This window comes from Microtus pennsylvanicus, chromosome 19, assembly GCF_037038515.1.
Source record: "Microtus pennsylvanicus isolate mMicPen1 chromosome 19, mMicPen1.hap1, whole genome shotgun sequence".
Lineage (NCBI taxonomy): Eukaryota > Metazoa > Chordata > Mammalia > Rodentia > Cricetidae > Microtus > Microtus pennsylvanicus.
Window position 1 is genome coordinate 5,507,916 of NC_134597.1, and position 24,316 is coordinate 5,532,231.

The 24,316-nt window shown below is 39.2% G+C and overlaps 1 protein-coding gene across 1 annotated transcript in view; it reads right to left on the reverse strand.

Moving 5' to 3' along the window:
* The window catches only part of Col28a1 (collagen type XXVIII alpha 1 chain), a 158,296-nt gene extending 136,563 nt beyond the window's left edge, over window positions 1-21,733 (reverse strand). The window contains exons 1-8 of the mRNA XM_075953716.1: window positions 21,607-21,733; window positions 18,317-18,477; window positions 16,990-17,546; window positions 11,687-11,707; window positions 10,514-10,570; window positions 9,165-9,218; window positions 7,458-7,499; window positions 5,012-5,038 (exon numbers count right to left, since the gene is read on the reverse strand). Of these exons, the coding sequence (XP_075809831.1) occupies window positions 5,012-5,038; window positions 7,458-7,499; window positions 9,165-9,218; window positions 10,514-10,570; window positions 11,687-11,707; window positions 16,990-17,546; window positions 18,317-18,440 (882 nt within the window). The 5' untranslated portion in view covers window positions 18,441-18,477; window positions 21,607-21,733. The remainder of the gene's footprint in view (window positions 1-5,011; window positions 5,039-7,457; window positions 7,500-9,164; window positions 9,219-10,513; window positions 10,571-11,686; window positions 11,708-16,989; window positions 17,547-18,316; window positions 18,478-21,606) is intronic.
* Between the last annotated feature and the right edge of the window lie 2,583 nt (window positions 21,734-24,316).

The window sequence follows — 24,316 nt, forward strand, 5'->3', positions numbered from 1 at the left end:
AGACAAAATGAGATATTCCATAACAGAAACAGATATTAACCGATATCTAACCACAAACCCAGCCCTATACAAAGTACTTGAAGGAAAACTCCAACCCAAGGAAGTTAACTACATCTACAAACACAGACAACAAATGATCTCACAGCAGCAATTTCCAAAAAAGACAAAAACACACACAATAACATCACCAATAACCAAAACTAAAATAACAGGAGATAGTAATCACTGGTCATTAATATCCCTAAATATCAATGGACTCAACTGACCTATAAAAAAGCCACAGGCTAACAGATTGAATATGAAAACAGAATCCATCCTTCTGCATACAAGAAACACACTTCAACCTCAAAGACAGACATCACCTCAGAGTAAAGGGTTGGGAAAAAATTTCCAATTAAATGGACCTAAGAAACAGGCTGGTGTAGCTATCTTAATATCTAACAAAATAGACTTCAAACAAAGCTCAATCAAAAGAGACAAAGAAGGACATCTCATATTAGTCACAGGAAAAATCCATCAAGAAGAAATCTCAATACTGAAAATCTATGCACCCTCAAATGTAAAAGAAACACTTCTAAAACTTAAATCACCCATTAAACCCCACACACTAAGAGTTGGAAACTTCAACACTCCCCTCTCACCACTGGACAGGTCAATCAGACAAAAAATGAACAGGGAAATAAGAGAACTAACAGATGTTATGACTCAAATGGACTTAACAGACATCTACAAAATATTCCATCCAAACATAAAAGAATATATCTTCTTCTCAGTACCTTATGGAACCATCTCAAAAATTGACCACATACTAGGTAACAAAGCAAATCTCAAGAGATACAAAAAAAATGGAATAACCCATGTATCTTATCAGGTCACCATGTCTTAAAATTAGAATTCAACAGCAACACTAATTCCAGAAAGCCCACAAATACATGAAAATTAAACAATGCTCACCTGAATCAGCAATGGGTCAAAGAAGATACAAAGGGAGAAATTAAAGATTTCCTAAAATTCAATGAAAATGACCACACAACATACCCAAATTTATGAGATACAATGTAAACAGTGTTAAGAGGAAAGTTCATAGCACTAAATGCCTACCCAAAGAAGCTGGAAAAATCCCACACTAGCAAAACACCTGAAACTCTAGAACAAAAAAAAAAAAAAAGCAAACACACACAGGAGGTCTAAATGGCAGGAAATAGTCAAATTGAGAGCTGAAATCAACAAAATAGAAGCAAAGAAAACAACACAAAGAATCAATAAGACAAAGAGTTGGTTCTTCAAGAAAATCAACAAAATAAACTAACCTTTATCCAAACTAACCAAAAGGAGAGAATATCCAAATTAACAACATCAGAAATGAAAAAGGGGACATAACAACAGACATGGAGGAAATACAGAGAATTATTAGGTCATATTTAGAAAACCTGTACTCCACAAAATTGGAAAACTTAAAGGAAATGGACAGCTTTCTGGATAAATATCAATTACCAAAATTAAATCAAGACCAGATAAATTATATAGACATATAACTGCTAAAGAAATAGAAATAATCATCAAAAGTCTCTCAACCAAAAAAAAGCCCAGAACAAGGTGGTTTCAGCACAAAATTCTACAAGATTTTCAAAGAACTACTACCAATACTCCTCAGATTCTTCCACACAACAGAAACAGAAGAAACACTGCCAAACTCTTTTTATGAGACTTAATTACCCTGATACCCAAATCACATAAAGCCATTACTAAGAAAGACAATTACAGACCAATCTCACTCATGAACATTGATGCACAAATATTCAATAAAACTCTGGCAAACCAAATTAAAAAACACATCAAAAAATCATCATCATAATCAAGTTGGTTTCATCCCAGAGACGCAGGGATGGTTCAACATATGAAAATCTGTCTATGTAATCCACCATATAAAGAAACTGAAAAAAAAAACCTATATGATCATCTCATTTGATGCTGAAAAAGATTTCAACAAAATACAATATCCCTTCATAATAAAGGTCTTGGAGAGAGCATGGATATAAGGAATATATCTGAACATAATAAAGGCAATATACAGCAAGCCAATAGCCAACATCAAATTAAATGGAGAGAAACTCAAAGCAATCCCACTAAAATCAAGAACAAGACAAGGTTGTCCACTCTCTCCATCTTTATTCAATATAGTTCTTAAGGTTCTAGCTAGAGCAATAAGACAACAAAATGAGATTAAGGGGATACAAATCAGAAAAGAAGTCAAACTCTCACTATTTACTAATGAGATGATAGTTTACATAAACAACCCCAAAAATTCTACCAAGAAACTCTACAACTCTTAAACACCTTCAGTAATGTAGCAAGATACAAGATTAATTCACAAGTTAGTAGATCACTTTTACACAGATGACAAATGGCCTGAGAAAGAAATCTGAGAAATATCACCCTTCAGAATGGCCACAAATAGCATTAAAAATATATTGGAGTAACTGTAACCAAACAAATGGAAGATCTATATGGCAAGAACTTTAAATCTTTGAAGAAAGAAATTGCAGAAGACACCAGAAAAGAGAAAGATCTCCTATGCTCTTGGGTCAGAATCTCACCCAAAGCAATGGCTTCAAACTCTACTACAGAGCTACAATACTAAAAACAGCCTTGTATTGGCATAAAAACAGACAGGAGGACCAATGGAACTGAATCAAAGACCCAGATATCAATCCACTCACCTATGAACCCTTGACTTTTGACAAAGAAGCAAAAAATATAAAATGGACAAAAGAAAGCATATTCAACAAATGGTGCTGGCATAACTGGATATCAACATGTAGAAGAATGAAAATAGATCCATATCTATCACCATGCACAAAACTCAAGTCCATATGGATCAAAGACCACAACATAAAGTCAACCACACTGAACCTCATAGAAGAGAAAGTGGGAAGGACACTTGGATGCATTGGCACAGAAGACCATTTTCTAAATATAACTCCAATAGCACAGACACTGAAAGAAACAATTAATCAATTGGATCTCTTGAAATTGAAAAGCTTCTGTAACGCCAAGAACATGGTCAACAAGACAAAACAACAGCCTACAGAATGGGAAAAGATCTTCACCAGCCCCACATCAGACAGAGGGCTTATCTCCAAATTATACAAAGAACTCAGGAAGTTGGTCATCAAAAGAACAAATAATCCAATAAAAAATGGGGTATAGACATAAACAGAGAACTCTCACCAGAGAAATCTAAAATGGCTGAATGACACATAAAGAAATGCTTAATATCCTTAGTCATCAGAGAAATGCAAATCAAAACAACTCTAAGATTCCATCTTACACCTGTCAGAATGGCCAAGATCAAAAACACCGATGACAACTTATGGTGAAGAAGATGTGGGATAAATGGAACACTTCTGCATTGCTAGTGGGAATGCAAACTGGTACAGACCTTCTGGATATCAGTATTGTGATTTCTCAGAAAATTTGGGTATATACCCAAAGAATGATCAAGGACTTGTGATCAACTATGTTCATAACAACGTTGTCTGTCATAGCCAGAACCTAAAAACAACCTAAATGCCCCTCGACCAAAGAATGGATAAGGAAAATGTTGTACATTTACACAATGGAGTAGTACAGAGAGGAAAAAAATAATGACATCTTGAAATTTGCAGGCAAATGGATGGATCTAGAAAACATCATATTGAGTGAGGTAACCTAGACCAAGAAAGACAAACATCATATGTACTCACTCATAAGTGACTTTTAGACTAAAGCAAAGAAAACCAACCTACAAATCACAATCCCAGAAAGCCTAGACAATAATGAGCACCCTAAGAGAGACATGCATGGATCTAAACTACATGAGAAGTAGAAAAAGACAAGATCTCCTGAGCATGGGGACCATGGGCGAGGGTAGAAGGGGAGGGAGAGGAAGGGAGGTGAGTGGAGAAAAATATATAGCTCAATAAAAACAAAGAAAAAGAAAGTGCTTCTGAGTGGATGAATAAATCCAGTCAGATGAGCTGTGTGTGGATATGGATATGAGGTAGTATACCTTCTCGTATATACGAGTCCCTGGTTCAGTCCACAACACTTCAAAAAAGGAACTTAATTTGGTAAAAATCACAAGTAACAGATTTATTTATGTTCTGAAATCTACATGTGTGTATTTTCAAATAAAATTATGTTCCTTCTACATTGAAGATTAGATAGAAAGAAAGAAAGAAAGAAAAAAGAAAGAAAGAATGAATGAATTAGGGCTGGGATGCAGCTCCTTTGGCAGAGTGCTTGCCCAGTATGGTTTGGAGTTCTGGGTCCTATCCCTATCTATCATCAGATGAACTGGAAGTGTCAGAACATACTTGTTTCCCAAGATAGGAAGTAGAGGAAGGAGGTCATTTTCCACTACATAGCAAGTTGGAGGCCAGCCTGGGATAGATGAGGATCTGGTTTGGAAAAAATCAAACAATGAACAACAAATAGATAGCTTAAATATCTATGCAGTTTGACCTCAAAACCAAAGCCCTAAACTTCCTATAGCCTGTTCTTTCCAGAAGAAGAGAAGCTTTAAGCCTTGATGTTCAACGGGCCCGGAAGTGCTTCCTGTACAGTTCCCACTCTTGTGGCTTACCCACAGCCAAGCCTCTCCTTCCTTTAGGAGGTGGTCAGAATCTGGGTTCTCACAGCACATAAGCAACAACACAGCTACTTACTCTAAGTGCTAGCTAGCACTGCTGCATTTGTTTGCACGTGGAAATATTTTTATCTGAAAACCTATGTTGCTTTTCTTTTTGTCAAATCAGGTTCTGTAAAGTAAAATCCGTGTTTTCAGAGTTAGAGGGACACTGGACTCTTAGGGGCGCCTCCACCCTCTACAACACATACCCATATCTTACATTCATTAACTGACTTAAGAGTGTACTTGGAAATGAGGAAAGGCAATAGCAGTACATAAGTATACTATGTGTACGTTCTTATTTCTAAAATTCTGGTCAAGTAGATGTTACCAACTTACCTTGTCACCCTTGTAGCCAGGAATTCCCTAGGTTAAAAGAGAAATGAAAGGCTAGGGTAAGATATTATAAAACAGTATCAGAGGGAGCACTAGGTATTTTTCACGTACAAATCTCATCAACCAGTCTTGGAAGTAAGAGCACCTAAGCTCAGGCTACTTTACATCCCCCTCCCTTGGGGGATGTGTGGTTGGTTACTAAGGAGAAGAGTGAACCTGTGCTTTCCTATTACATTCTAGTCCCAGTTCCAGCTTTCTGTTTTTCAAATCCAGCTCCTTACCCTTTGGCCCAAACCAAACCAAAGGAGAGAGTGCACACTGCAAGTCACTGCGAACATGATAACCAACAAACAACAGTGCTTTCAACCGTCTATACAGACTTTAAAACTATTAAACTATTGTCACTGAACCTCAGGGTCTGTTAGGGAGGCTGGGTTTGAAATGAGCTGAGATGATGCCCTTTAGAATATTGGTAAATGTCTGTGTCCTTCATGGTCCTCCCTTCCCATTCAGTCTAGAATGTATAATAACATCGGGGAAATGAATGGTTCCTCTATCAGCCCTAATGAGTCAGTGACCTTTGAGTTATTGGTTTTTATCTCACGCTAAGGGAGACGCCAGCACCTCGACTGTCTTCTGAGTCTCTCGTGGGAATCCTGAGGAATCCTTTCCACTGTGTCATCCCCATAAGCCCTCTGAGAGACACAATTCTGGGTATTAAATGGACTGGTAAATTGCCAACTCCAAGAAACAGCAAGTTCTTTCCCTCATTATCCTACTACTGTATTTCAAGGATGGAAATAGAATTGGAAGACGTACTTAATGCAAACTGGAGGAACCAAGGGCGTGAAGGAGGTAATACTGCAGTCACCCATGCATCCTACAAAAAATTCATTTCATCTCATGTGTAACATTTTCAGAGAGGAAATAAGCCTTCTTTCTAAATTAGTGGGTGCTTAGTAATAGAAGCTGAAAGTAGAGTTGGCCAAAGATAGAGCGACAGCATAATTTAACCCAGTGTAGAAATATTTGTTCACATAAATTGTTCAATTTCCAAGATGGTGCTTAGAATTAAAGACCACATTTCAGTCCGTTAATCTGGTATTTCCTGCAGAAATCATCCACATTCATCATGCCGAGACTATGTTGGCTTCTCATTTCAGAATTCTTGGGATGTCCTCTACCCATTATAATGCTCCACCGCTTAAAATTGTTGTTATTACTTTATATTGAAAGAGGGAAGAATACATTTTGGAATGAGCCAATAGAACTCTGCAAAAACAAAGAAGTATTACTTTGTTCGTGGTATATTCTTGTTTTCTTCTGAAATTCCTGGCCACTTTATCAGTTGGTTACCTCTTCAGGAGTTTATTTACTTGTTTGTTTTTTCCTTCCAGGGCCTCTTAATCACTGGCTTTAAAAATTCCAATTTAAAAATATCGCAAGCTGTATTACCAGCCTCTGCCAAGTTTGCTTCTGATTTTCTCATTTCTAGGAATAAAAATTTTATGATTTCAAGTACCATCATACTTCAAGTTATAGGGTCAAAAATGTTTTTACAAAAATTTTACAGGGTCAAATTTATATAATCGTCTTAGTCTGTCTCTCTTCTTTGTCCCCACTCCAAGTTCTTGTTTAAGATAATTTGCTTCTTTCACAGCTCCTGAGCTATGTACCCCACCTCAAGTTTCAGGAGCTTCCCATCACCTAGGAAACCTAGCTTTGGGGTTCTTGAAGACAACTAAGAAGTACTTCCTGAACAGGTAGCAGAAGTTCAAACAAACTCCTATCGATGGGATCAAGATTCCTGGCAGAGGCTTCCAGGGGGCTAATTAAAAACTCTAAAAGACCATTTTCTTAAAACTCAGGTTCTGATTCTGTGACTGTTTACTGTAGCCAAGGGAATAAGCAAAATGGGGCAACACAATGCAAGCCCTGCTTGTCACTATAGGCGTTGCTATTTGCTGTCCTTACTGCAATGCCCTAGAAGATGATGCAAAATTCGAAATGTATTAACATACCATAATTATTTCCCAAGCAATCTCAAGAAACTAAGCAGAATGATAAAGTTATTTTTGTCAACAGAACCGAAATGACAAAAGCATAGTTTGGAAAATATAATAAATATAATTCTTACCCTTTTACAAATTCTAGCTTAATTTTTATCAATTAAGAAAAAATACCCACAAGAAGTAAGGCAAAGTGCCTTTGTCACTTCAGTCTTTCCCAAATAGTTCAGCTGGGCATTGGGAAATGTCATAGGTCCCATCACCACCCTGTTGATCAGAGCATTTTCTCCCCATAGTTCTCCTTCTGAGATCCTGTCTGTCTGATTGTCAAGAGCACAGGTAAGTAGCAATCAATTTTGCAATCGCCCTGCAGGGTCAAGCCAGTCAGTCACAGAATCCCAGGATCACTTGTCAGAAACGCATTCCAATTTTGCACATACCCCAGGACCTCTTTCTCCTGTTTCTCCTTTCTGAGCATCACCCTGCAATAAACAACAAACTCAGTCAAAATTCCTCAGCAAGTGATTGGTTGCCCAATAAATCATGCTATTCCTAGATAATGGGTTAACCCAATTAGAGAAGAATCTTAAGCTTCAACTATTGACATTTGCACCATTTAATCTAAAAGGAAAATAGCACTTCAGATAAGGTTTGGTCTTTTGGAGTAAAGCCAGATGTTCAGGGCACATAACACACATAGATTTTCACAACTTCAGCCACATTCCAGTTTACAACACGGTATTTTTCTCAAATACAGCTTTGTGGTTTTTTTTTTTCTGGAACATGACACTCTGGCTTTTCTCCAAGGGGCTTTGACTATTTTCTAAAATGTTCCTCAAGAGAGATGCCTGATTTCAGCAAGACTTAGGAAAATAAAGTATGGGGCACAGAACTACAAACCAAACTAATGAAAAGTGAATATTGTCTTAGAGCCTAGTTCTGAACACAACAAAAGAAGGCTTGATGGCATCAGTGGGACCTGATACATAGATTAAGTGAACCTGAGATGATTTTTGTAGCAAGCCCCAAGAATGCTACACATCCCCTCTCCTTGGCAAGCGGGCTAGCGCCAAGAATACTCTCATGCAAATAATGTTATATGTATTATGTGCTTCATAATAGTCTTAGAAATGGGAGTAAAGTTTGAGTGTTTTAATGCTTCTTAAGTATTGCCTAATTTCTTCCCAAAATGTGTGTGCCAAGTTCTTGCACAGAGAGCAAGGGCCTCACACATAATATCACTAGTTATTATTACTTAAAGTTGAAGCTTATATTGCTGTACAGAAAAAGAAAAGAAACATTTCTTGAAACTCGAAACACCAAAAACCAAGACTGTGTGAACTAGAAAATTGTTTCTTTTTAAAGAAACATCCTGTGGAATCCAAACTTTCCAAATATATACACAGTTATTTTTAAAGAGGACCCTTTGCTTTGGCCAATTTTTTTTTGTTAACTCCATGAAAATCTTTATTTTCTCCTTTATTAACTTTATTTCTTTTCTTTAAAGTGATTTGCATAATTTGTCTCTTTACTTAATAGAAACTTGATATTTTCTTATCAGCTCTTTGTATACTACAGAAATTGATAAATGTGATAGCTCATGTCTCTAATGCCAGCACTCAGGAGTCTGAGACTGAGTTCTTGGCTCATCAAGAGTGATTATCTTAAGTTGTAGTTTCTATTGCTGCGATAAGAAATTATGACTTAAAGCAATTTATAGAAAAAAAAAAGCTTGTTTCCATTTACAACCCTCTGGTCACACTCTGTCAGGGCAGGAACTCAAGACAGGGACTTGAAGGCAGGAATCGAAACAGAGGCCACTAAGAAAAACTGTTTACTGACTTGCTCCTGGCAGCTTGCTCAGACTACTTTCTTATATAACTCAGGACCATGTGCCCAGGGTGGCACCTGCCATGTGACTGACCCACATCAATTATCAATCAAGACGATGCAGTACAGACTTGCTATAGGCAATCTGATGGGGGCATATTTTTTTTCAATTGATGATTTGCTTCTCAAATAACTCTAGGTTGGGTCAAATTGACAGAAACAAAACAAAACAAAAGAACAAAGAAAATCTATGAAGACATTGTCTAAATAAATATACACGATGTATAAGCTTCATAGAAAATGGTTTATTCATTTACCGGATTTCCTTTTGGTCCTCGCTCACCTTTGATACCAGGATTTCCATGTGTACCCTGAAAGTAAATGGGAAAAAAATCCTTGTTTTTATTAAGTATTCTTTCAGTTTTTTATGCTCTTGAATAATTTCTGACCAGCTGCATTGAAAATTTTGCAGCCTTAACCAGGTAAATTGATATTCAACTCTGTTCCCCCCTTACTGTAACCAGAAAAACTACAAAACTTCCATATGTTCTAAAGAAGATAATGTCTGTCTTCCCAAGTTAATTCGTCCTCAGTCACTTCACATCCATTTTTCCAAACAAAATTAAACAGATACAAAGGTTTTTAAGACTTAATGGATAGATGTGGAGTGGGTTGTTTCTGTCCCAGGCTACTGTGGATCACTACCAAGTCAGCTTGTTTTTCCGAGATCAAAGAGGTTCAGACCTGGGGACCAGCTCCGGATATAAGAATAGGGAACTCTTCCATTCTGTACCAAACACCAGCAAATGCTTCCTTTCCTGAGAACTGGTTTGAGGGCACTAAGTAAACACGAAATGGATGGTTTGGTCCTATAAACTGTGACAGTTCTGAGTGGCAGGACTTGTCAATTAGCTCCTGCTGATGAGTTTTCTTGCCCATTGTTCACAGCAAGCACTTAATGTAACACGTTCAACAACAGCTTTAGAGAAAAGGAAAGCTAAAACTTCACTTGAGTTACGTTGGCCTCTATTGCTTGGCATATTATCATGTAATAACACTTAACTTTGTATTTTATGATAAATAAATCCCCCCACTTCAATGCCTTGGGTAATAGAGTTATTTGAAAAAACTGCAAAGTCTGGACCCAAGCCTCAGGGTAAAACATGTCACATTCACCTACATGCAGGTGTTTTTGTTGCCACCTTCAGATACAAGCTCTAGTTCAAAAATGCCATCCATTTGCTTTGTGAAACCTACTCTTTGAACTTCCAAACTCTTAGGACAATATTTCAAATCACACAGGTAAGAGAACAGGCAGTGTGGATGCTTTCTGACACTGTTGGTCAGTGATAAGTAATTGCAGTGAATCCTACCACTGTGCCTCATTTGCTAAGTGGTGGCTTTAATTTTACAGAATTTACCTAACTCCCCAAGCATCCTACTGACTTCTTCTCCATGAGGCTACACGGCATTGCTGCATCCCTGGGGAGATGAAGCATCACCTAAACTACTAATATCTTCTATCAGCTCTTCCTACGTTGTTGTCTCATCATCGAGAAGTTCTGGATCTAATTATCAAATTAGAAACGACACTGCACAGCCCTTTCTGGAAATAGGTTCATCATTGTCTTCATCAGCCCCAAGGACAGCACAGACATCTACTCACGGGAGGCCCTGGGTCGCCTGGATCGCCCTTCTCACATCCACAGATCTTGGGTTCACACTGAATCGGCAAGAAACACGGTATTAATACACAGCGAAATACAGTGTGTGCCAGCATGCCAAATCGCGCCTGGTATATAACTAACTGAAACTCCCTTCAAGAAAGTTCCTCTCTCTATTAAATTATTCTAGGAAAACTCAGGATGGGTAAGAGCCAGCTATTGAAGTATTATTAAGTTTTGCCATAGCTAAATAAAACCTATGTTCAACCGATTTTTTTTATCAATTTTCTTATAGGAACTGGTTAAAATAGAAGACTAAGCATTTTCTGTGGAATTCTGGAATTTCTACTCATTCCCTTCTGTAGGAAACGTCACGGCTCAATCATATGTAAATATTATTTTTCTCCCTACTCAGCAAAAGGAAACATGATTTGAACCATATTTTGTTAGTTCCAGGATGCACACGGTTTTTATTTTAATGCCTCTGAAAACAGAATGAGTCATTTGATAGCTGCCTAACCGGCTCAAACAGGACAAAGTGATGGCTTTTCTCTGTGTTCTTCTGCAGTTACAGACCGTTCAGCGGATGCTGCCATGTCATGATGCAGAAAGCCTAGCTCAGGAGTCCTTGGCATGTTCAGAGGCACCTTTCCTTCTAACCGTGTCCTTTTCTGCTATGTCCTTTCCAACGGATGGCTACTAGCTAGCTTCCTTTGCAACGCTCTGATTGGTTGCTCTCATCTGGTTCAGTTCCCTTCAAAACAGAAAACGGAATGAGCTTCACGCCCACCAGCAAACAGCAGGGAACTGAACATTGGATTGATGCTGGCCAATAGCAGGAGCACCTTCCAAACCAGAGGTCTCCAGAAAGCAGTTAGTGTCTGATCCATGCTTAGAGTAAAAGAATTCATGTCAAGGTAAAGAGAAATTTGTCAGTTAGTAGCACTGATCTGAAAAAGAATCTCTCAAATCCCACTAATTTTTTTCTAAAATTTTCTAACCTACAGTTGAAATACAGAGGCATAAAAATAAAATTATGTGGCTTCCTCAAAGTGAAGTAGCTAGTGTTAAAAAGAACTGCACGCTTTCATTTAGTCACAGCTGATGTGAATCACTTGTGTTTGCTAATCTAGATTTTTAGAGTAATTCATAGTAATAAAGCGTGTGGCGCTTACCTTCCTTTCAAATAAGACATCCTAGAAGGGATTAAAAAAAGAATAAAACATTAACTCGATTAATAGTTCTGCTTCCATCTTCTTATTTGTCTTAATTATTCTCTATGGGATATGCGATTTCCAAGAAGAATAGCAATTCAGCCTTTTTAACCTTGTAAAAGCAATAAAGCCGGCCAACCTCCCTCCCAAGGAGCCCTCTCAATTATGTAATAATAGGAGACATGAGGGGCACCAACATTCAAAATCACGCTGTGTTTCCTAGGAACGTTATCTTACTGCATCCTATGCCTTAGCTTTTGTTTCTTTGATCTTTTCTATTATTCTTTTGTTTCTTTGATCAGCTCTAATTATCTCCATAGTTTAGCTTCAAGCTTAATTGATTGTAATGAGAAATTTCTCACTTTTGCTTACAAAGACTTAAACAAATAAATACATAACTATTTATTTTCTTGTCCCCAGCTCTATACCTATGTACATTTGGAGGTTTTTTTGGCACCAAAACACTGATTTAGGAATCATCTTTTTATGAAATTATTAGTAGGTCTTATAAAACTGGATTAGAACTCAAAAACAGGACATTGGAAAGTCTGGCAGCACTTTTCTAGATGATCTGAAGCGTGGGAAGCCACAATCCCATTATTGTGATTACCTAGGAGAAAGGGCTTTTCACTCAAGCACTTAAACACCCAAACATGATGTTTTGTTTATAAAAACCCAATAAAAGGGGAAGAGATGTAGCTTTTACATCTAACAATATTAAAAATAGTATTTTGTGAAACTTTTGAATAGTTCATAATAATATGCATTATTTATAAGAAAGAAAACTACATTTAAAACTTGTTACATAGGAGGAATTAAATGATTAAAAATAAAATATGTACCATGACAAAAAGTATTATTACAAATATAATTTTATGTAGGACTAATTATGCATGTTCCTCAGTATAACCTCCCTGGCTATCCTGGAACTCACTTTGTAGATCAGGCTGGCCTAAAACTCACAGAGATCCACCTGCCTCCCTCTCTTGATTATTTTTGTGGGCTTTTTTTTACTTGAAAGAATCTTAACTCTATAACCCAAGCTGCCTAGGACTCATTGTGTGGTCCAGAGTGACCTCAAAGTCATGACAGTCTTGCCTTAACATCCCCAGAACTAGGATCATGGCCGTGAACCTGCACATCTGGCACCTTACCTTACTGGTTTTTAAATGCATGCTTTTACCATGTTTGTGCCTTTTATTCAGCTGTCCCTTTGAAAGCTCAATTTTGCGTCACTGTATTTCTCTTTAGCACTCTAGCAACATAAATAACCATTTTTGTAGTTCATTTGTTTTTACGTTTTCTGGAATTTATATTTCTATAGAAACAGTATTAGACCCAACACGCATAATACACAAGATTGTTTCAAACAAAGAACAAAGCTCCAAGCCGAAGGGCACTTACAGTCAGAAGCCTACGACTGAGGACACCAGCCTGGAAGAAGTGTGGGAAGTCTTAAATGAGGATAGTGGGAGTCAGTAACAGTTTCTTGGAATAGGTGGGGCTTCTGGATGATTCTGAAGGAAGGAATGCAAGGGGCCAACTAACACCCCAATGGTATGCTGCGCTGTATGTCAGAGTTTGTGGGGGAAAAGAGCCGGGAAGACTGGTGTGGGCACCCAGACAAAGGCAACAGTGAGACGGAAGGGCCCAGTGGACAGAGCTGCGTGGTAGGGTGTCCACCCTTGGTGAAGACGATGGCTTTGAGAATGACCGGGAGAGCACACATGGGCACAGCCAGAGCGAAGGGCGGCGTCAAAGGCAGTCTACAGATTTCAGCTTGAGTTATGGCTTGTCAGTTCTGTGGAAACTTGAGTTTCAATGACAAGAATAAAAAGAGAAATGTCCTCACTAAAATAAAAGAATTACACTCTGTCACTGGGTTCAGATTTGTATAATGGGATAGTGATGGAAACAGAAGGCGGGAAGGGTACAGCCAACTTGGGGAATGAGTACAAGGCCAATGCTATAAAGGGTGATGGAGAAAATATGAAGAATTGACAAAGTTATTAATATCATAAAAATGAAATGGGAGCAAAGGTCAACAAATTCCATAACAGCCACAACAAAAGCCTTTGAAATTTAAGTTAGGATCAAAGCTGCTATTATAAACTCTGAAACAGGCTGAAATGAACCAACCTCTAGTCAAATTAGTAGCTCTGCAGCAAGGGAGAGAGAGAGACAGAGAGAAATCACAAAGAAGTTTAAGCAGGCATTTAAGTGATGGAAATTTCTGCATTCTAATTGTGTTTGTGATTGTATGAATATGTGTACCTGTTAAAAATTCATGGAATTTTTACACTTAAGTAATGTACTTTTGTTCTTAAATTATGTCTAAGTTATTTTAAAAACCTAACCACATAAGAATTTCAAAACAAAAAGTTGAAATGTCAACTACATTTTATTTACAGTAGTGTAATAGACATGGATTAAATGAGGACTTGACCAACGATCTGGTGAGAAATTAGGTCCCGCTTTGTAGAGAGAGGCAATGCAAACACTGTCATTCTCTCCAAAGCCAAAGTGAAAACTCTGGGCCTGGGGTGCGTTTGGAAAGCAGTATCCCTTTGTCAGGAGAGCTTTAACCACAAGACTAACATCTGAACAAACAAGCTGAAGTCACAGGATGCTGAGGAAGCAGATCGCGACGGTCATTCTCTGTTTTCCCCCAAACAAACAGTCCCAGCTGTGCCCTGCCAAGAACTCTTGTCCTCGGTTGGACAGGGATCTCAGCAAGGGTGTGTCTAGAGAAGGTAGCAACACCCTGAGCCCGAACATCTGGTCAAACAAGGAGCTGCCTGCCCTGTGCCTTCTGGAGCCAGCTCTTCTCACACTAGAGATGAAGAGAGGGCAGGAAGAACAGGCCACTAAATGTCCACATTCCCAGGATTCTCCTCTGTATGTAATGGAATATCGTCTTGCTTTCAGCTGAGTGCTGATGCTTCTCGAACCGTGGGCACAGGCAGGGCTAGGTACTGGCCTCGCACCGTGACAAGTTTCCCTTTCCTGTGCTGTATCTGCTCCCAACCACACTGGCCTAAGAACCGTGGGCTGAGCCATAGTCTCTGATTCCGCGAAAGACACAATCCACAGAGAGAGGAGTGAGAAGCAATAGTGACGTTGGAAGAGTAATGTTGCTAGTTTGGGGGCCGTTCTGATTGAGCAAGCTTTCGAAATTCATTGTGATTTCCTCTCTCAATATGCTCTTTCGGGACTGGAGAGATGGCTCAGAGAGTAGAGCAGCAGCTGCTCTTCCAGAGGTCCTGAGTTCAATTCCCAGCAACCACATGGTGGCTCATATCTATAAACATGCTCTTTCAGGGCAAATGTATATAGTCTGCAGTCTTGACAAGCCTTAAATTTTCAGCGCTTTGGCAATGAAATGGGGCGATGATGATCATCTTACGTTGTGACTAACCTACATCACAAGACAGTGATAGAATAAACAAAATCAGCCATAGAGAGGCTAATGAGATTGTTTGACAGTTAATGGCACTTGTTCTTGCAGAGGGCCCAGGTTTGATTCCCAGTACTCACAAATTGGTTCCCAACCATCTGTAACTCCAGCTTCAGAGGAGCCAATGCTCTCTTCTGACCTTCTAGGACATGGGCTGTGTATACATAACATGCAGGAAAAACACTCACATATAAAATAAAATAAATCTTAAAAGAATTATATAGAACAAAGGTGTGCTCAGAGCAGTACCAAATACACGGAGAGCTGGACAGCACTCTGCACGTGACAGTATTTGCTAAGAAAGCCATGTTTCGTGTTTGTGATTTCGACTGAGACTAAAAGTTAAATCTTGAGAAAGGATGGGGTGAGGATGAAGAATCAAAAGAAAATCTTAGGAGTAAGTTTGAATTTTCTTTGCAACATTTAGAAAATATTCATGAGAAGTGATAAGTGACTGTTGGACATTTCTGCCTTGCTGCCTTCTCCAGAAAAAAAAAAAAAGTAAGCTTTTGAAATTCAATACACAATCGCATCATTTTACCCTTTCCTTTTTCTCTCTTCAATACTTCCTTTCTACTCCCCACCCCCATCTCAGCTTTCCTCTATCACAGATTCCTGATTTAGTTGTTGCTGCTGTATGTGTGTGCTCTTAGTACATAAATGCAATCTGTTTAGGAAAAAGTTTTAATTAGTAATTTTGTTGTTTTTTTTTTTTAGAAAAAAATCAATATTCAACACAACAAATCAGCCAACTTCTATCGGGAAGTTTTCTCCTTGAGAAAAGTTGTAAAGAGAGATCTCATTTTGATTGTTGTCCCTAGTTCCCCAAAGCAGCAAGGGGAGGCCCTTACAGATAGATGGGCAGACAACACAGAAAGGCCCTGCCGTAGCGAACAACACAAAGAGAAGGTTTCCGTGCTCTGATGGGAAAATCATTGATTGCCTACAGGTGATTTTAAAGCAGTTCACGCTGATTGTCAGCTTGACAGGACCTAGGATTGCCTAGGAGACAAATGTCCGCGCTTGTCTATGAAGGAGTTTTTAGACTGGGTCAGCTAAAGCAGAAAGACCCACTCTTTGTGGGCAACAGCATTCCATAGACTGGAACCCTGGCCTGAATATAAAAGACCCTGAGCTAACAGAAGCATTCATCTCTTTATGTTTTCTGATTATGGACGCTATATGACCATGATGCCTTATGCTTCTGCCGCCATACCTTTGCACCATGACGGACTAGCCCCTCAATTTGTGAGCCAACATAGTTTCGTCTTCCCTTGGGTTGCTTTTAAGGAAATAGGAGAAGTAATATAGACAGGCTTGTATATATAAGAAATAAAGAGAAACATTTTTTGCTTACAACATATAAGAAATAAAAGAGAAAAGTTTTTAAATATATTAAGTAATGTAACATGGAAATAGGTAAGAAAGCCAAAGGTAAGTCTGCATGTGGGAAATGAGAAAGGATTGAGAACGAATAAGGAAGACCATAAATTGATAACACAATGAATATAAGTCAACAATGTACATGACCTTAGGATGAATAGACAAGAGAATATAGCGAATGCTTTAAAAGTAATCTTTCCAAAAACCTCACCATGTAACAATGTTAGGGGTGCAACTTCAGAGAATGGACTTCACACGTTTCCATTAAATTGTCAAGGTAGTGGAAAGAGGCACCGGAATGATACACGTTCTACACCCAGTGAGAATCCTACATTGTCAACATTTTGTATCTATTCTTAAAGAGCTTAAATCTAAGCTATCAAAATACAAGGAGAAATATATATTTAATCTTTTAGGTACCTACCAGGCGTTCCTGGATTTTGTCTACAAGGGTTGGATCACTCAGTAGTAGCACAGGTTCACTGGATGCGTCCCCAGATATCAAGCGAAGTTTGGCTTCATTGACCACAGTGGAAAGTCCCACTGTGATAAATGATATTCCTGAAATTCTAGCATCTTCAGAAATGCTTTGGACATCTGGACTCTTGGGATGATCAATGCCGTCAGTCATCAGCAAAGCCACTTTTACACCATCTTTACGCCCTTCTCTCTTTAGTAGCTTTGTGGCATTGGAAATGGCATAATAAGAGAAGGTACCTTGTCCAATCAAACTCAAAGATTTGACACGCTGCTTAAATGTGCGTAGATCCTTCCAAGAAGACAAGGGTGGGTCAATCTGGATGGAGCTGCTGAACTGAAGGGCTGCCAGTTTGATGTCGTATTTCAATGAACGACCAGGAGTCAACTGGAAAAGCCTCTCACTCAAGCTGTCCACAAAAGCTTTCTGATTATCAAAGAGGACAATTTTAGAGCTTTCCGAGCTGTCCAAGATAAAGACAACGTCTATGAAGCAAACGGTGTCTGAAAGAGAACACAAAGGCTGTGTAATCTAACCATCCCTTCTCGCGCATCCTAGGGGAACCGGAACCCCAACGTGGTGTGCTGTTTGCTTTGTTTCTGAGAGACTTTGCCTTCAAAATAAAGCTTAATTTGTACAGAACTAAATATTTTCTCTCATAAAATGAAAAACAAAACCAAACAAATAAACATAGCATATATTCTCAGCATTATAAACCCACTTAGAGCATAAAATGGAAAAAACAACAGATTTTTCAAATTAAACAAATACTAGGCAAAGGCGTCTAAGGGTAAATTAATAATATTCTGTTTGGTAATTGAGTTGTGCCATTTTAGGACCTTAAAAACAAATGAGAAAGTTTCCACATTCATCACAGGAATAACAACAGAAAAACAAACTTAATTTGAAGATAGAGTTGACTGTGAATCCTAGATCGGTTTCTTAATAGTTTATTTGCTTATGGCCTTGAAGGTGCCATGTAAGCTCTCTGAACCTGTTTGCCTATGATGTGGCTATCTCTGTCCTTCTTATTTCACAAGTGGAGTTCAAATGAAACAATACATGCACAGTGCTCTAAAACTCTGAGGCAATCTAAATATGTAGGACTTATTACTTACCATGATATAATCATATCAAATAGAACATCGCATGCATACATACATATGATTTTCTACTTTCCTCAAACTCTACTTTCCTCAAACACTACTTTAAAATTTTATATTAGTGCTTTCACAGGCTAAAAGTAAAGCTTTTTTAAAGCACTCTATTTTACCCCGGAAGTCATTTTTCCTTGCCAATGTGTTTGGCTTTGGTCCTTTCTTTCTTTGTCTGTACACTGCTTGAGTCATAAAAACTGGCAAAAGCAGAAGGCAGAAGGCAGCGTCTCTCTTCCTCATTATGGGAGATGGTGAAAATTCATCCAACTGATAACACCTTGAAAAAGAAAATCCAGGTATAAATACTTCAATAAAGGTAATGTTTACCATTTTTTCCTTTTATTGAAAATAGACTTTTTCTCGTATTCTGATTGTGGTTTCCCCTCCCTCCAGTCTTTCCAGTCCTTCTGCATATCCCCTCCCATCTAGACTGATCTCCTTCCTGTCTCCCATTAGAAAACAAACAGACTTCTAAGGGACTACAAAATGACATCATGTGATGTTAGAAGAAATGATAAAACAAAAACTGACACATTGGAATTGTACAGAAGAAACAAAGAAACAAACAGAAAAGAGCCCAAGAGAAGGCACAGGAAACAGAGACCAACTCATTTGCACACTCAGGAATCCCATAAAAACAGTAAACTGGAAACCATAATAGAAAGGGTTATTTACTGTAATCATTTATTATTATTATTATTAAGTAATTTCAAGTTTGTAGAGTTAAAAACTGGCATATTTGTCTCCAGGATCCATGTAGTGCAGGAAAAGAACTAACTTAAGCAAGCGGTCCCCTACTGGCTCACTCAAACATACACACACACACACACATCACACATATGCACACACTGATGCATGTATACACACACATACCTCATACACACATTCACCCATGCATGCACACAATCATGCATGCACACACCAAACACACATGCACGTACTCATGCATACACACACTCCACACACACTCATGCATGCACATACACACATACCACACATACCACACATACACACTCATGCATGCACACACACATATCAACACAGACACATACTCATGCATACAGCATCAATGAGTTCAAAACTCAAGTCAGGGGCCAGGCAGTGGCGGCACACACCTTTAATCCCAGCACTCGGGAAGCAGAGGCAGAGGGATCTCTATGAGTTCAAGGCCAACCTGGTTTTGGTCTACAGAGCAAGTTCTAGGACAGGCTCCAAAGCTACAAAGAGAAACCCTGTCTCGGAAAACAAAACAAAACAAAACCAACCCTCAAGTCAGAATTAAATTATTCCTCAGCTTCCCATAACTTCTTTCTCTTTTCTACTCTTGCTTGGGAAAGTTTGTCTTCATTGGGTTCAAAAGTGAAGCTGCCTATCCAATGAATCAAAAGAATGTGAGAACAAAAACCAATAGATTTGCTTAAAAGCAACTTCCAAACAATAAACAGGAAAAGACTTGAAGTTGGGAGGCCCACCTTTGAAACAACCGAGTGAAAGGATTTTTCCACGCAAATAAACAATAAAAATTCAAATTCTATATTAAAATTCTCAGTCATCTGTATCAGTCTAATATGGCCAGCTATACACAAAGTGATGTCTAAATCCCCAGAATTCCCTGACAAAAGAAGATGGATAAGTTGCTAGCTCAGTATGCCCAAGGGAATAGGAACAAAAGTGTATTTAGAGCTAACAAGCTGCATGGTTTTGAGAGCTTGCCTCCTTCGGCTGCATTAACTCCAGGAGGTCTGGAAAAGGAATCACAGTTTCCTCCTTTGGCACCTTCCCTCCAGAGAATGTGAACAGGAAATTCATGACCATGATTTTCCAGATGCTCAGTAGAGGGTGGAAATAAAGGCAAAGGCCATGATGAGTGAGCTGGGAGACTGACTTCTTTCATGCATGCCAGATGGGTACCACCCCTCCCTTCCCAAAGATGCAAGAATGTTAGGTTGGCAATAAAGCAATGCTGGCTTCAGGCCACAGGCTCTTCCTCAAATAGAATGCAGCAGCATTTACTAAGAGAATGCTGCTTCTGTAAGAACAAGCACCTGTGCTGGCCCATCTACCAAGCACGCTTGGCTGCATGTCAACCAGGCTTCAGACCAGGTATACTAAGACAAGAAGACAGTTGGGTATTCAAAGCAAACACAAACAGACAACAAAACTCACTAGAACTGAGCTAAGGAAATAGAACATGCAAACGGCACATTTTCTGGACCAAGGACATGGAAGGACTCCAACTTATTCTGAAGGTTAGTATAAAGATAGAGTCACCTAGACACACAGAGCTGCTACTGCGTTTCCACGGGGCAAAAGAAAGCGGCAGCGTTACACAGGTGTTTCCTCTTTGCTGAGTCCATAGCATGAGGAGCACCCCAGAAGTTCTGGGACTGAGACACTGAAAGGACTCTGGGACTATTGGCATCAAATAATGGTTTTCTTTTCCTCCCTGGAAAAGCAGAGTTCTGAACGTATAGCTAAACCATCATGTGTATGACAGCCACTGACACTCAGTCCCTGCAATAACCATAATATCTTGGAGCTGTGGCTTCTCCGAAGGGCCCTTTGCTGGCCACTAAAGCAAAGGTGGGCATTCTCCTGCCTCCCCGTGTCTCCAGCTTCTCCAGTCTATTACCTTCCTCAACTCCTTGACTTTGGCATTTGCAGGGCCACCCCTTCTGATCACTTTCAGCATGTTCTATTGCTCTAAATTAGCAGTTCTTCTCCTTTAGAAAGATGTACAAATGGGTTGAAGGTATGGAGATGAGTTAGCTAAATGAAAGAAATACAAACCTCTATGGTAAAATAGGCTAAACGCTATGAATGCAGACCATGGTAATATAGGCTACATGCTATGAATGCAGATCTTCTGGCAAATACTGCATTTTGAAATTTTGCCTCAAATTTATTTCAAGTGAATATCAGGGTGAAAGCATTCAAGAGACTTTATATTTCATAATTTTTCAGGAATAAAATATTTTTCTGTAGATTTTGTAAATTTTGCTCAGTTTTTGGGTTTTACTGGTTTCTACACGAAGACACAATGACTGGATATTCTTTATTCAAATTTCTAAACTAGTCAAATGATAAAAATATTTTATTGTTTGTAAAAATTCATTTAAAATCTTGAAAAAGATTCCCAAAGATGTTAACATCATTGTAATACAGTTTAGTAAACTATAAAATTAGAATAAAATTTGCAAAACAAAAAATGAAATACCTTTTAAACTAGTAATAATTGCTTAGTTTAGCAATTATTCATGTTTCTCTAACAGTTGATTGCAAGTAACAGCAGAGGGCAAAGCTTTCAATAAGCTCCTTCCCGTGACCAGGACATCAGCCATCTATCCCCACAGGGTTCCTGGACGGTCCTGAGTTAAGGAATCCAAAGCAAGCAGCTGTGTCTTACCTTAGGCAGTCCGTCAAACAGGAAAGAGAGACCAATGTGGTGGATGCCCACAGACACCAGAGCGGCAGATGGAAACAGCAACGACTGTTTTCAGGGATGCGGTTAACTCTTTGATATCGTTCTGGTGTCTGGGAAATAATGTCTTTGCTTTTGAATTTTTTGCAATCTCTTATTCTTGTTTACTAGAGTGGTTAGGCATTTGGCCAAGGTGCAAGATCTGGGTGGGATCAGTAAGCAACTTAAAGGAACAGTGTCCCTGCAAAAATAAGTCTGTGTTTTCCAAGACTACTGTTCTAAAAAAGAAAAAAAAATAATTGAGAAAATTTTCTACATTTCAGGCACTAATTGGCTGTCTGCCTTTGCCGCTCACACTATATCCTTCTTTTGTTTTCTGGTTTTGTGCTTGGCCTGGGGTTTGCTCTCTGAGACGCTGGTTAAAATAGCACTGAGAAGCATACAAATGATATCCCACTCATTCGATACTGGTGTTCTGAAGAAAACGAGATTAATCATTCTCAAAGTTGAATCATGAGCACGTAGAAGTTCATTGTTCCAGTCTTTTTAACTTCTGATTCTAGGAACTTTTTGGAATAGAAAACGTAAGTAATATATGGTCTTAGCTAAGTTCTGGCTCTGCCTCTAACGTCTATGAGGGCCTCGCACTCCGGTCTAGGAAACAAGGCAGAGATTCATCTGTTAAGATGTTTTTCTAGCTGTAATTATAACCGAGGGCAATAAGTGCTCCAGCTTTGCCTGCTTTTAGCGGAGTTTAAATCACCTCCCCAAGGTTGGCGGTGACAGAACTGAACAGTGTGATATTTAGTGTTGGTCTCCCACTGACTGGAGGTGCTGGAGGGGACACCGCTGGGGGTGTCACCACTAATCCAAGCCACCTAGCAGGTTACAGCGATGGAAAGTTGCTTTTCACTATCTTTTCTACTGACGGTTGCCTTTCCACCTCATCTTAATGACTAAGTGCAGTACCGCTTATGCTTGAGAAGAACTAAAAAGACTTGAGCTTTTGTTTTTTTTTTTTTTTTTCAAGACAGAGTCTCACCTTGTGGCTCTGGCTGTCCTGGAACTCACTGTGGAGACCAGGCTGGCCTCAAACTCACAGAGATCTCCCTACATCTGCCTCCTGAGTGCTGGAATTAAAAGTGTGCACACCCATACACCCAGCTGGCACAAGACTTTCTAATAACTAAATTTTCTTGACATTTCAAGAAGCCAGGATATCTAGTGACCTCCCCCAGCCCCACCCAGGATATAGCGGTTTGTGCATTGTAAAAGACCACTCAAATCTGTGACTATCCTGGAACCCACCTATCTGACACGCCCCTAAAATTCCTCTCCTAGCCGTGCACCCGTAGGACCTAAGCTAATGAGCGCCCACATCTTTGGACTGCTGGCTTTATGAATAGGACTTTTTCCATGTGGCTGGCAAGGAACGTGGGCTTGTGATGACAGTTTTATAGCGGTTGGTGTTCTGAGATGTCTATCCACGAAAGGTCATTGCAGCTGCCCATTGTCCTTTTCTCCTGATTCCTAATCTGTGGACTCAATCTATAGTAAGTCAACATTTACTGGGGCAAAATACACCTTATCACTCTACAGATGATAGACTTCTTCTCCGTATGGGCTTTCTCTGACATCCATAACAGCTTGATTACTAGAGAAGGCAATATATATGCTCTTATAATTATTTAAAATTAGCTCTATTTTTTTTATTATTTGTGTGTGTATCTATGTATTCTGGCTATAATGTGTGTGTGTCACAGTATAGGTGTGGAGGTCAGAAAATAACCTGAATCGGTTCTCTCCTTCTAACTTTACATGGGTTCTAGGAATGAAACCCAGATAGTCAAGCTTAGGCTGCAAGGGCATTAATCTTCTGAGCCACACTGCAGATTCTGTAATTAGCTTTTTTAAGGATGACGTTTTCACATTACGATTCTCTTATTACAGCAGTAACAGCCTTCATCTCCCCCTCCCCACAGGTGTCAGGTGTGGTGCTGAAGGCTTCACACACTTCACTGTCTATATCGTTGGGCATGCCTTTCAAAGTCATGGGAGTGGAGAGGAGTTGACTGGTGGTTAGCAGAGAGGCTCAGGAACCAGTATGGGTGAGCTAAGAAAGTCCACACATTTAGAAAGGGCAGCCAGAGTAACGTCGGTGGTGACAGAATGGCTGTATCGTGACTACCAATGTCAACACCTTGCCTGTGATGTTGCCAGCGCATCAGGTTGAGTGAAGAATGGGAGCTGAGACATGCGGGCCATTTCCACTTTGTCTGACAGTCAGAGTCTGGAGGTTACTCAAGTGATTGACAAGCATAGTTGCACATCCCAACTCAGGATGTGATTGCTTGGTTCTTTTGACATAAGATAATTCCATTCAATCCTGAAGATCATCAGGATATGCAAACATACTTCTTCTCCTTTTTTTTTGTAACTATGACGTCACCTGGGGAGGGCTGGCTTTCAGCAGCCTTGATTTAAAGCAGCTTCACTACCTAGACAACAGAATGCTAATGATTTGATGTCTCAGTGATAAAGCGGTTGACTGTTTGAGTTGTCCTTTGTATCATGTTAATAAAGTTTTTTGTTACCTCCTTCCATTTATGCTGGGTACAAAAGCTGTGGAAAAATAAATGTGGGTGATTTCAGTAATCACTGGAATACCCTCCCTGTGCTATTCTATGGGTTCTGT